The sequence below is a fragment of the Suncus etruscus genome, chromosome 20 (genome assembly GCF_024139225.1).
Source record: "Suncus etruscus isolate mSunEtr1 chromosome 20, mSunEtr1.pri.cur, whole genome shotgun sequence".
Taxonomy (NCBI): Eukaryota; Metazoa; Chordata; class Mammalia; order Eulipotyphla; family Soricidae; genus Suncus; species Suncus etruscus.
This window is the reverse complement of record NC_064867.1, coordinates 32,991,479-33,004,089: the sequence shown is the minus strand read 5'-3', so window position 1 is coordinate 33,004,089 and position 12,611 is coordinate 32,991,479. Positions and strand designations below refer to the sequence as shown.

Genomic DNA, 12,611 nt, shown 5'->3' with positions numbered 1-12,611 from the left:
AGTGGTGAGGCCACTTGCCTTGCACACCTAGGTTTGATTTCCTGGCATTCTACATAGTACCAAAAACATTGCCATGGATAACTCCTAAGTGCAGAGCCAGGAGTAACTCCTCTCTCGCCACCAAAAATAAAAATAATAACTGCAGAGAACCACACGTGGTCCCTTTGCTCAAAAGGTTTTATCTTTATTCCCTCCTGCAAGCCTGACCATTGTGCCTGACCATCTTGCTTCTCATCTCATAGAAACTCAGGGTCCCAGGATTTGCTGTTTCTCCAAGCTCTAAGAACTTTAGACCTAGGACTGAAGACTGGGGTGTCCAGGCTTTCCACTGTCTGGGGGTCATGGTCAGCCCTTCCAACTCTACCTATGTACAATCTACACACACACACACACACACACACACACACACACACCCCACTCACCTTCACACTGCCTAAAAAAAGGGGTTCAGAATTCTAGGCACTTCCCATGGAATTGTGGGAAATCCTGCTTCCTGCTGGCTGGATGGTGGTTAGAGTAATAAAACGGGCTCCAGAGCCGGCCTACTGCAGCTGGCGCCACACCATCCTGCCAGCCACACCACCAAGCTCTCCCAGCCAAGAGTGGCACTCAGCCAGGCTGACAAGCCCCAGGACACTCAGTCGGACACTTGCCCACCACTCACCCCCACTAAGCATTTGCTTAGTTTGGTGCAGAAAAATCCAGGAGGGTTCCAGCTGGAACCATGCAAATGGGAAAAGCTCTGTTCATTCAGAACAGACTGGAATCCCTCACTGATCTTCCAGGACATGGGGGAGGCTGGCTGCCACAGTTTTGACTACACATTTATCAAGGCAGTGGCTTTGCCCATCCTCTAGAGAAGCTGTAGCTATTGTTCTAACAAGCACATATGCTCCCGCTCCCCCCTCTGAGCCTGGGCAGGGGATGAGACTATTCCGCAACTCTCATTTCCAGCAAGACCCTGTGTTTCATCCCAAATCTTCCTAATTGTCTGCAAAGCAATTTGGGACAATGGCTCCGGATGAGGGAAGGGTAGGAGGCTCCACTCTTCAACTCACAGAACTGTGATGTCAGACCAGGGTCCCTTCCCTGAGCCTTCACTTCCTTACCAGTGAAATGACATAAATTGACAGCAAGTGTGGCGGGAGCAGGTGAGACAGAAAGGACAGTGAGACACTGAAGGTTCTCCCACCTCCTACCCTTCTCCCACTGCAGGCCCAGAAGGTTTAGCTAATCAGATTATCATCTCTCACTTGAAGGAGATTAGCAGTGAGAACTAAATCCTAGCTGAACAGAAGGAGGGACAGGCCAGTCTGGGGGTGTGGAGACAAAGGGTTCAGTGGGGCATGTGGAGTCTCACACTCCCACAGTTCAAGGAAATTCTCTCTGGTGGGGTCATATTCTGAGATTTGGGATCCCAATTCTCAAAATTACACAAAGATATCAAAAAAGAAGACATGGGGGAGGCTCTATTTTAATCTCTGTTTTTGAACTGCTGTGACATTTCTCTTGCTCGCTCGCTCTCTCTGTCTCTCTCTGTCTCTCTCTGTCTCTGTCTCTGTCTCTCTCTCTCTCTCCCATACCTCCCTCTCTCCATACTCAGAGTTCTGTTCTTCCTCCCCCCAAGAACAGCTTATCCCCTTCCATTTCTTGGGGGGCATGTGCCTGTGACATGGTAAGAAGACTCTGTTTCTCTCTCCCACCCAAGCCAAGGGCATCAACCCACTACTGTCTTTTTGTTTTGTTTTGTTTTGTTTTTGGGGGGACGGGTCAAACCTGGCATCGCTCAGGGGTTACTACTGGTTCATTGCTCAGAAGTTGCTCCTGACAGGCTTGGGGGACCATATGGGATGCCGGGATTCGAACCACCATCCTTCTGCATGCAAGGCAAGTGCCCTACCTTCATGCTATATCTCTGGCCCCCACTGCTGTCTTAAACTTGAAGCCTAAGCCCAGAAGGACCACTGATCCCAAGTGACACAAAGGAAAGAGAATGCAAACCAGGCCATCAAGTTCCAATATTCCTTTGATAGGACCAGACTCCAGGGTGCTTACTAGTGGGCAAACTCAGATGGGATTCTCTCTGGGGCCTGTGCAGTCTCACAAGTCAGGCACCAGGGACCCAACTCAGTTCTAGACTCAACTCAGTTGGGTGCAAGGTCACAGATTCAACCCTTCTTCTGGTTCTATATGTGAGTTTGCAAACATGGTTCCCAAGGTAACTTCTGGGGCCTCGGTAGGGCCCCATGACTCTGCCCCCATGTTTGCCTTGAACCTCCAACAAAAGCACATGAGGATGGTTTCAGTGGCTAGAGTAACAGGAAGGGCATTTGCCTTGCACATGGCTGACCCGGATTGAATCCTTGCTTCCCACATGGTCGCCTGAGCCTGCCAGAACTAATTCCAGAGTACAGAACCAGATGTAAGCCCTGAGCATTGCTGGGTATGTCCCAAAACTTAAATTTAAAAAATAAAGAAAAGGAAGAAGAGGGTCTGAAGGTCAGCAGAGAACACCAGCATCTCAGCAGGTCTGGGCTGAAGGGAGGAAAAGGAGAATGTTAGGCTAGGCCAGCCTGCTATAGATCAATATCTCTGACACAAGGGCACCAAACTTAGCTCTCTCAGGGTTTACATAGAAGGGGAAGGTAGATGAAAATGGAAGGGACTAGAGAACCCAGAATGCCTTGCAGCTGGCTGGAGTGTTGGGGTCAGAAACCAGTATTCAGAGCCCCTTTTACCCTTCACCCAAGGACTAATTAAGACAATAGAAATATCTTAGCTTGGTTGGTTGTTGGCTTTATTTGGTTTTGGTTTGGGGCTATAATGAAGGTGCTCAGGGCTTTCTCCTGGCTCTATGCTCAGACACCACTCCTGGCAGTCTAAGGCAACCTGATGGGGTGCCGGGGATCAAATCCAAGTTGGCCACATGCAAAACAAACACCATCCTTACTATATTATGTCTCGGCCCAGTTTGTTTGTTGTTGTTTGGTTTGGGGGCCACACCCGGTGATGCTCAGGGATTACTCCTGGCTAAGCACTTAGGAATCACTCTTGGCTTGGGGGGCCATATGGGACATCAGGGATAGAACCCAGGTCCATCCTGGGTTAGCCGCTTGCGAGGCAAACACCGTACTGCTGTGCTATTGCTCCAGTCCGGCAGTTTGTTTTAAATAAGCCCAGTGTTCTAAGTTTACAGTGAAAATCTACTTCTCCACTTGTTACTTAGACTTTGAGTTGATAACTCTCATTTAATGATGTGAATTAAATGAAGGGAATTTCAAATGAGAATAAGGCTTGGGACTCCTAACTTGGGGTCTCAGAAGTCAGCCATCTAGTTCAATTCTTCTCGGTTAAGGAAGGGAAAATTGAGACCCAGGGAACTCAATCAGGGTGGCAAGATCACAGAGTTGGTTTGTGAAAGACTGAGAAGCAGAATATATTTCCTCCTCCCAAATTCTGCTGCACCCCATTTGGCTACTGAAGCTCTTGGTGAAAGGGGGACAGTATGAGAGATGGAAATGATCTATCTGACTTATCACTAAAGACCATGCAAGTCAACAGTCACAGAATCACAGCCCTGCACCAAACTTCATCTGTCACATCATAAAAATAATAATAATAATAATAATAACAACTTACCAAGGGGAGTGGGTGGGGGTTAAAAAATCCAAACCAGATCTTTCTCAAGGCAAACGGAGCCAACTCCAAACCCCATGCCAAAGTCCTGAGTTTCCAGGCAGCATGGCCTGTTGTATTGTCAGGGGTTGGTGGCCTGAGCCACTATCCTAGATGAATGTCCTCTCTCTAGAGGAAAGAGGAAGAAGAAAGACACTCAGGGCCAGGCACCCCCAGAGCCAGGGGTCATTCCTGCACAGGGGTGAATCATTTCTTTAACTCTCCAGAAATCTGCAGGTTTTAGGTTGTGATTCCAAAGTTAAACAGCGCTGGGTGGTGGGAATAGATTTTGTTGGGGAACATGGCATGACTGAACACTTGAGAGCAAGCAGACATCTAAACATGCCATTGTGAGACTCTTCTAGCTTTGATGCCCTGCAAACATCTTATAAAAAAAAAAAAAGATTTACTAGAGGGGCTGGAGTGATAGCACAGCAGTAGGACGTTTGCCTTGCATGTGTCTGACCCAGGATGAACCCTAGTTCAATCCAAAGCATCCCATATGGTCCCATGAACCTGCCAGGAGCGATTTCTGAGCATATAAACCATACCCTGAGTATGACTAGGTATGCCCCCACCGAAAAAAAAAAAGTTTATCAGAGAATGTTTGCTGCAGGAAATCTCTGTGGCCAGGAGACTTCTTCCTTGTGTGATCATTCCACTCTAGGCTTTGTCACCATGCTGAAGAATTGTGCTTTATTTTTTTTTTCAGTCTCAGACTTTTAGCCAGAACAACCTTCTCATGCCTTAGCTCAGCCAACTGAATGCTTCCTGTTTGTTCTGGACAATTATGTTGAGCAGACCCAGTCTTGGAGTCTTATGACCTGGTGGGGGAGATAAACAAGCAAGTCAGGACTGAGAATGCCAGGCAGTAAATAGGGTGCAGAGACTGGCACTGGAAGTCCAGCAGACTTCTACTCATTTCTGCTCTGCCATGTGCTGGCAAAGTAGAAGTTCTTTTTAAATTTTCATTTTCCCATGGACACCATGGGATCCTGGTGAGAGTGATAGGTGAGACAGAGAGCTGAGATAGGACCCCATATCTTAGTAAATGGCACTGACTGTACCACAGTGATAGGGGGATGCATCATGTGACCTCGGGATCCCCCCAAAAAAGGACCAGAAGGGCACAGGATGCTGATGGGAATACAGGAAAGCTTTATGGACATCAGTCACAGCTGCATCCAAGAACAGGTTGAAGATAGAATGAGTACATGGCACTTAGAAAGATTTCAAGTGGGTGGAAACCAGTCGTGGCAGAATCTCGGTATGGAAGCAGCTTGATGTGGCTGGAACAGAGAAATTATTACAGAATCTGAAATGGCTGGAATGGTAGATGTGCAGTTGGGACAGCAGACCAAATGCTTTTAAGAGCCTCTGGACTAGGGGCCAGAGAGATAGCACAGTGGTAGAGTGTTTGCCTTGCACCAGCCAACCCAGGATAAACAGTGGTTCAAATCCCAGCATCCCATCTGGTCTCCCCTGTGCCTGCCAGGAGCAATTTCTGAGTGTAGAGCCATGCTGAGTAACCCCTGAATGCCGTTGGGTGTGGCACAAAAACTAAAAAGAAAAAAAAAGAAAAGGAAAAAAAAAACCTCTATACTAGAGGATGCTTTGGTTTGTTTAGGTGGTGAGATAGGGTTTCTCAAGCAGTGCTTGGGAGGCCCAGATTGCTCACACCATTTCAGAAGTGCTCAGAGTCTTCCAAAATTACACCTTGTGGTGTTCAGGGAATGAAACTAGAACTGACCACATGTCAGGCCTCTACTCCTCACACCTTTACTGTATTATCTTCTGGAAGCACGTCTAAGTTTTTATGGCGAGATGAGACAAAGGCCTGGGATGCATACTAGGCCCCAGGTTTGATCTGGGATACTGCATAGACTCCTTGGTATACTGGATGTAGCCCTAATGTCCCCTTCATAGTGTTTTTTATTTATAGTGAAGAGAAAGAAGATTTAAAATTAGAAGCAAAGAGTTCAGAGTCAAAATGCAGCGGGGAATGTGTTTGCCTTATATTCAGCCAACCCAGTTTCAATCCCCAGAACCCCATTTGAGCCCCTGAGGCCCACCAGGTGTTATTCCTGAGCTCAGAGGCAGGAATAACCCCTCAGCATTGCTGGGTATGCCCCCCCAAAAAAATAACAACAACAATGAAATTAGAAAAAGAAGGCTGAAGAGATAGTAGTAGGTGGGTGTAGAACACTTGTTTTAGACGTTGCTAATCTGGGTTTCCTGACATCCCTTATGGTCCCTTGTACCTTGCCAGGAGTGATCCCTGAGTGTAGAGCCAGGAGTAAGTCCTGAGCACTGCTGGATGTGTCCCCAAAAACAAACAAGCAAAAACTAGAAAAGGAGAGTGAATAATCTTAAGAGAGCTAAAATTTGGAATCTATACAAGGTATCAAGTAAATACCCTACATGTTGTTCATAAATCCTGTGCCCTCCTCATGAGTCTCAATGAGGAAACTTTATATTTGAACCACATTTCAATAAACTCAGAAATTAGAAAATAAAGCGTAGAAGTGTGAAAACAAAAACAAGCACCCAAACTTTCCACTTGGAAACTTAAGAGCATGTTTCTATATCACTGTTAGCTCAAAAATGAAATGAAAACAGTAAGCCATACAGCTTGGAAAATAACTAAGAAAGTACTGTTCTGTTGTGTGTTCGTGTAAAGCCAGAGACACACGGGAAATGTTAGAGCTTTAAATGTATGAATTAGAAAATAAGAAATGCTAAAACTACATGAGCTAAACATTCCATTTAAGAAACTAAAAAAAGATGAAAAGATAAATCTAAACTAAGTTTTCAAAAGAGTGAATGGGTTACAATGGAAAACAAAATTTTAAATTTAACAAGTGTTGTCTAACAAACCCAAAAGTCTTGGGTTGCATTGTGGTTTTGTGGTTTTTTTAATTTAATTTAATTTATTTAAAGAAAATGCATCACATAATGGACCTAGTTGATCACAATATGGGGCCGGAGAGATAGCAAGGAGGTAAGGCGTTTGCCTTTCATGCAGAAGGTCATCAGTTCGAATCCCGGCGTCCCATATGGTTCCCCATGCCTGCCAGGAGCAATTTCTGAGCATGAAGCCAGGAGTAACCCCTGAGCACTGCCAGGTGTGACCCAAAAACCACAAAAAAAAAACCCAACAACAATTTTTTTTCAAATAAGTGGAAGCAAAGTCATTGATAAAAATGGAAGGAAAAGATAAAAAAAAATAAATTGGAAGAGAAGAAGGGGAAAAGACAGAAAGAAAAAAGAAAAAGTATAGTAGCAAGGTCATTTGTTTTGTTTTATTTTATAAAATATTTATTTAAGCACCATAATTACAAGTATGATTGTAGTTCGGTTTCAGTCATAAACAGAATTCCCCACTTCACCAGTGCAAAACTCATTTGTGAAAATTACTTTATCACTAATGATGTTAGAAATATAGTGGTAGAAGGTTTAGTAAGCTCTTGTTGCTATATGCCCAGTTTGTTAAATTGGGATGTTGCTTTAAGGGTGATGGCATTATATGAATAAAGTTGTTCAGAAATTCAAAACTAAGATACTAAAAATTGTAGAGGCATATACTCAGCTGCAGAGCCTCCTGGAAGAAGGCCCTGTTCCAACATGGTGACTACATTTGTGGGTGTGGATACAGCGGGCAGGCTTTCCCAGAAGAAGGAAGAAATGGGGGAGAGTGGGAGCACTCACTCCCCAAAAGCCCTGGTGATATCAACCCAATACTTGGTGTACCTGAAATGAGATCAGATTGGCTTCCCTGAAGGGAATCTCCTAGGGGCTAGTGATGAGGCAGGCAGGCCACTGGGGAACTGATTCTGGTTGGTGGAGGCACAAGCATGACGTAGGCAGTGTAGAGCCTTGGCCTACCCTCTCTTCTTGAGATGGCCGACTTTGTACTGCGTGACCTAGTGTAGCCATAACCTTTCATGAGTCCGTTTACATCTTGTTGGAGAAAAGAGTGACTCTATGGAGCTGGCCCAGTCCAAACATGGCAACTGTGTTTGTGGACGTGGTCACAGTTGGTTTGGGTTTTCTTGTGTTTTTGTTTGTTTGTTTTGTTTTTTGTTTTTTGGGCCACACCCGGCAGTGCTCAGGGGTTACTCCTGGCTGCTCAGAAATAGCTCCTGGCAGGCACACAGGGGACCATATGGAACACCAGGATTCGAACCAACCACCTTTGGTACTGGATCGGCTGCTTGCAAGGCAAACGCCACTGTGCTATCTCTCCGGGCCCTGGTTTGAGTTTTTAAGCAAAAAGTATATACACCTTTGGCAAATCAAAGTCTTAAATGAGATAATGCACCAAAAAAGCATTCATTAAGAATGTGTAAATAGGGCCCGGAGAGATAGCACAGCGGCGTTTGCCTTGCAAGCAGCCGATCTAGGACCAAAGGTGGTTGGTTCGAATCCCGGTGTCCCATATGGTCCCCTCTGCCTGCCAGGAGCTGTTTCTGAGCAGACAGCCAGGAGTAGCCCCTGAGCACTGTGGGGAGTGATCCAAAAAAAAAAAAAAAGAATGTGTAAATAAAAATAAGAGATGGCAGACCTTAAGGGACTATTATATACAACCTTATACCTGCATAAATGACTAAAATGTTATATGGAGCAAAAAGCCTAGAAGAATTTAAAGCTCTAGAAGAAATCTTTAAAGTAGTCAAAGATTTGCCATGAGACTGGTGTTTCTGCCAGGGAATTCCAAGAATTCCAAGAAGACATCAAGGAACAATGCTACATAGAAAAAGAAAGAAACTTTCAAACTCCATCTATAATCCAAGTTAACATTTATTACTCAAACTAGCACAAAAAGGTAGAATTCTGGATCAATCTCGGAAACCTAGATTAGCAGCAAGGATTTTAAAAACCCTAGATAAAATATTTGCAAAATAGCATAAAAAATAAAGATACCTATTCTAAAAATCATAAGACTTCAGTGCTGCAAATCGTAGGGTTTCAGTGAAGAAATCTGAAAATCATAGAGGTTCAATGATAAATATCTGAAAATCGGGGTTCAGTGATAAAAATATGAAAATCATTGGGGTTCAGTAATGAGAGAGGCCATCAGGGAAGTAATGACTCTGGCTGATGGAGGTAGAAAGCAATAATCATTATACTAGTTGAAGATAAATCTGTGGCTTGACTGGGAATACGTGCAATGAAAGAAACTTTCCCTGTCTGACTGAGGTCTTGCATTTGGTTCCTACCATCACCACCAAAACATAAAGCAAAATAAAACCCCTATGTCTGTTGTTGTTGTTGTTGTTGTTGTTTTAACATTTAAAAAGAATGTGGCTGGGGAACTGGAACAATAAAATAATAGAATGGGTAGGTTCTTGCCTTGTTCCTGGCCAGGTTCAATTCCTCGTACGAGTGGCCCAAATAACAAATGATTCAGGCCAAGGAAGTGGCAAGAACGTGTGGAAGATCTGAGTTTTATGACCAATGTATACACACACACACACACACACACACACACACACACACACACACACACACACACACAAAATACAGCTGCTCCAGATAAATAGTACAAAGCAAGCTTGACTTGTATGTAGTTGACCTAGGTTCAACCCCTCACATTCCATCTGATCCCCTAAACTCCTCCAGGCATGATCTTTAGCACAGACAGGAATCACCCTTGAGTACTACTAGGTGTGATCCAAATAAGCAAAAAATTATAAACATTTGATTGGAGCCAGAGAGACAGTACAGTGGGTATGGTGCTTGTCTTGCACATGGCCAAACTGGGTTCAATCCCCAATTCTTATGGTCTCCTGAGCTCTGCCAGGAATAATTCCTAAGTGTAAATCCAGGAGTAGTCCCTGAGGATCAGCAGGTGTGTCCCCCCAAAATTAGAAGCATTTGAAATGCAGCACTACTTTGACTAAAACTAAAAAAAGCATCAAAACTCTTAGAGATTCAGAAGTAAAACATATCCACCACATTCTTGTAGTAAATTGTTTGCAGCAAATTTCAAGATTCGGATTAGAATAAGAATGCTTCCTCTCACTGCTATGATTTAATAGCATATTAGTGATATATGCCTTTGCAGTATAACAAGAAAAAGATAATTATAAATGTTGGTTAAAAAAATAATTAAAGAAAAATGCCGTTGTTTTACAGATAAGCCATCTAGTTAAACGCCTCCAGTTGTAATTTTTAAAAAATGCCAGTCAAATCATAATAGCTCAGGAAATAGGATAAAATTTATATATTAAAATTAATCATCTAAAACTCCAGAGTATTTAAGGATGAGTCCTAGGCTGGGAGACAGTTCAGTGGGCTGTATTCATGCAAAAGGATTGGTTTTGATTCCCAGCAACACATGGTTCGCTAAACCCTCAGCCAGGAATAGTCCCTGAGCACATTTAGGTCTGGCTCCAAAACAAAGAAGGATAAATCTAATTAGCTCTACATATGAAAAATCATTAAAGTCTATGAGTAATTTCAACTCACTATTTTACATTTTAAATAACTCTACCCAAAAAAATGAAAATTACCCTCAGCATTATCTCTCAGAACATACTTATTAAAAAACCTATCCTGCCAGGGGACTGGAGCAATAGTACAGCAGGTAGGGCATTTGAATTGCATTCATCCAACCAATCTTTGGCATCCCATATGGTCCTTCAAGACTACAAGGAATAAATCCTTAGTGCAGAACCTGAAGTAACCCCTGAGCATACCCCCGGTATGGCTCAAATAAGAAAAAAAAAAAAATCTATCCTTCCGAACAATAAAGGTATTCAAAGACTGTCTTATCTCTTTGAAGTTTTTATGTTATCTTAGGCAAAATAAAATAATGAGTGCATTTCAGGTGGCAGTAAGAAAATAAATAGGGATGATAAAACAGATTTGTCAGCTAGGAGTGCAAGTAGAAAATGAGATATTTCAGTGAGCAGAAACAATCTGGCCCCAGAGTCCTGAGTTTTGAGAGAAAAACACTTTGTTATCAGGTTCTATCAACTGATGACCCAAAACTGGTCCTGATCAAAGATCTTTTCTCCAAGGCAAGCCCCAAAGGTGCTCTGGGTTTGCCTCCATTTCTCCCATCTGCCTATAGTTCGGAGCTGGGCTCCCCTCATCTTATCTGAGGTTACAGCAAGCAAACAGAACACCAGGGGAGGAATTGGGCAGAGTGCCAGACCCAGGGGCCAGAGAACTTTGTCATTGAACCTCTTGTTCTGTGTCCCTTTCTGCTCCCTAGACCGACCAGGTTTGCTGAATGTGAAACCCATCGAGGACATTCAGGACAACCTACTGCAAGCCTTGGAGCTCCAGCTGAAGCTGAACCACCCCGAGTCCTCTCAGCTCTTTGCCAAGTTGCTGCAGAAAATGACAGACCTCAGACAGATTGTCACAGAACATGTGCAGCTATTACAAGTCATAAAGAAAACGGAGACGGACATGTGTCTCCATCCCCTTCTCCAAGAGATCTACAAGGACTTGTACTAGCAGAGAAGTCCTCATGCTTTCACTGGCGTTTTCTTCTTCGATTGCACTATTATTTCGAAGGGGAAATCTGACACCTAAAAAAAATTTTACTGTGAAAAAAGCATTTAAAAAAAAAAGAAGAAACCGTTTTAGAATAATAGATCTATTTTATGCATATTGTTTATAAAGATACATTTACAATTTACTTTTAATATTAAAACTTGCCACATTATAAAATTACTGGGTTTGAGATGACTATGATAGGATCCTACCCTTGGATTTCTTTCCCCTTTGTTTCCCCTTCATTCCTTTACTTCCTTCTTTCTTTTTCTCTTCTGATTTTTCAGGTGTGGGAGATTGAACCTAGGGACATTGAACATCCAATTTCAGTGCTCTGTTGTTAAGCTATCTTTTCCTCCTTACATATGTTTTAAAAAAATATGGATGAGGGGGACTGGAGTGGTGGTGCAGGGCATAAGGCATCTGTGCACTCTAGACTAGGATAGACTGCAGTTTATGATGCAGTATGCAAAATTTTATTTCTTGCAAAAGTGTATTAAAGCCCTAGACTCTAGGGTTTTATTTCAGAGGTCCCTGTGGCTTGCACCTGTCTTTTGAGTTAGTTAACTCATATGTCCCATATGGTCCCCCAAGCCAGGAGCGATTTCTTAGCACAGGAGTAACCCCTGAGCATCACCGGGTGTGGCCCCAAAACAAAAAATAAATAAAAAATATGAATGTGAGGGGCTAGAAAGCTAGAGCAGTGGGTAGGGTACTAGACTTACATGATACAGGCCCAGGTTTAATTTCCTAGCATCCCATATAATCCTCCCCAAGCACTGCCAGAAGTGAGTCCTGAATGAGAGATAGGAGTAACCCCTGAGCACTGCTGGGTGTGGTCCCAAAAATAAAATTAATAAAATATGAATGAAGGGCTGGAGAGATAGTACATCAGGTAAGGCAGTTGACTTGCATGAAGGGAATCCAGGTTCAAGCCCTGGAACCATATAGTGTCCCCGTAAGCCCCTCCAGGAGTAATCCCTGTGTGCAGAGCTAGGAATAAGCCCTGAGCACTTCCAGATGTGCCCCACCCCAAAAAAATAGAGTTCAAAAATTAAACATAATGGCTGAAGGGATAGCACAGTGAGTAGGGTATTAGCCTTGCACACAGCTGACCTGGGTTCAATCCCCAGTATCCCATAAGGTCCCTAGAGCTGCCATGAGTAACCCCTGAGAGCCTCCAGGTGTGATCAAAAAAAAAAAAAACATAAATAAATATATGAATGGGGCCAGAGAGATAGCATGGAGGTAAGGTGTTTGCCTTTCATGCAGAAGGTCATCAGTTTGAATCCCGGAATCCCATATGGTCCCCTGTGCCTGCCAGGAGCAATTTCTGAGCATGGAGCCAGGAGTAACCCCTGAGCGCTGCCGGGTGTGACCCAAAAACCACCAATAAATAAACAAATAAATAAATAAATGAATAAATG

At 43.5% G+C, this 12,611-nt stretch overlaps 1 protein-coding gene across 1 annotated transcript in view; it reads left to right on the top strand.

The window, feature by feature from the left end:
• PPARG (peroxisome proliferator activated receptor gamma) overlaps positions 1-11,145 on the top strand; it is a 48,032-nt gene extending 36,887 nt beyond the window's left edge. Inside the window, exon 6 of the mRNA XM_049766323.1 lies at positions 10,898-11,145. Within this exon, the coding sequence (XP_049622280.1) occupies positions 10,898-11,145 (248 nt within the window). The remainder of the gene's footprint in view (positions 1-10,897) is intronic.
• Positions 11,146-12,611: the final 1,466 nt, after the last annotated feature.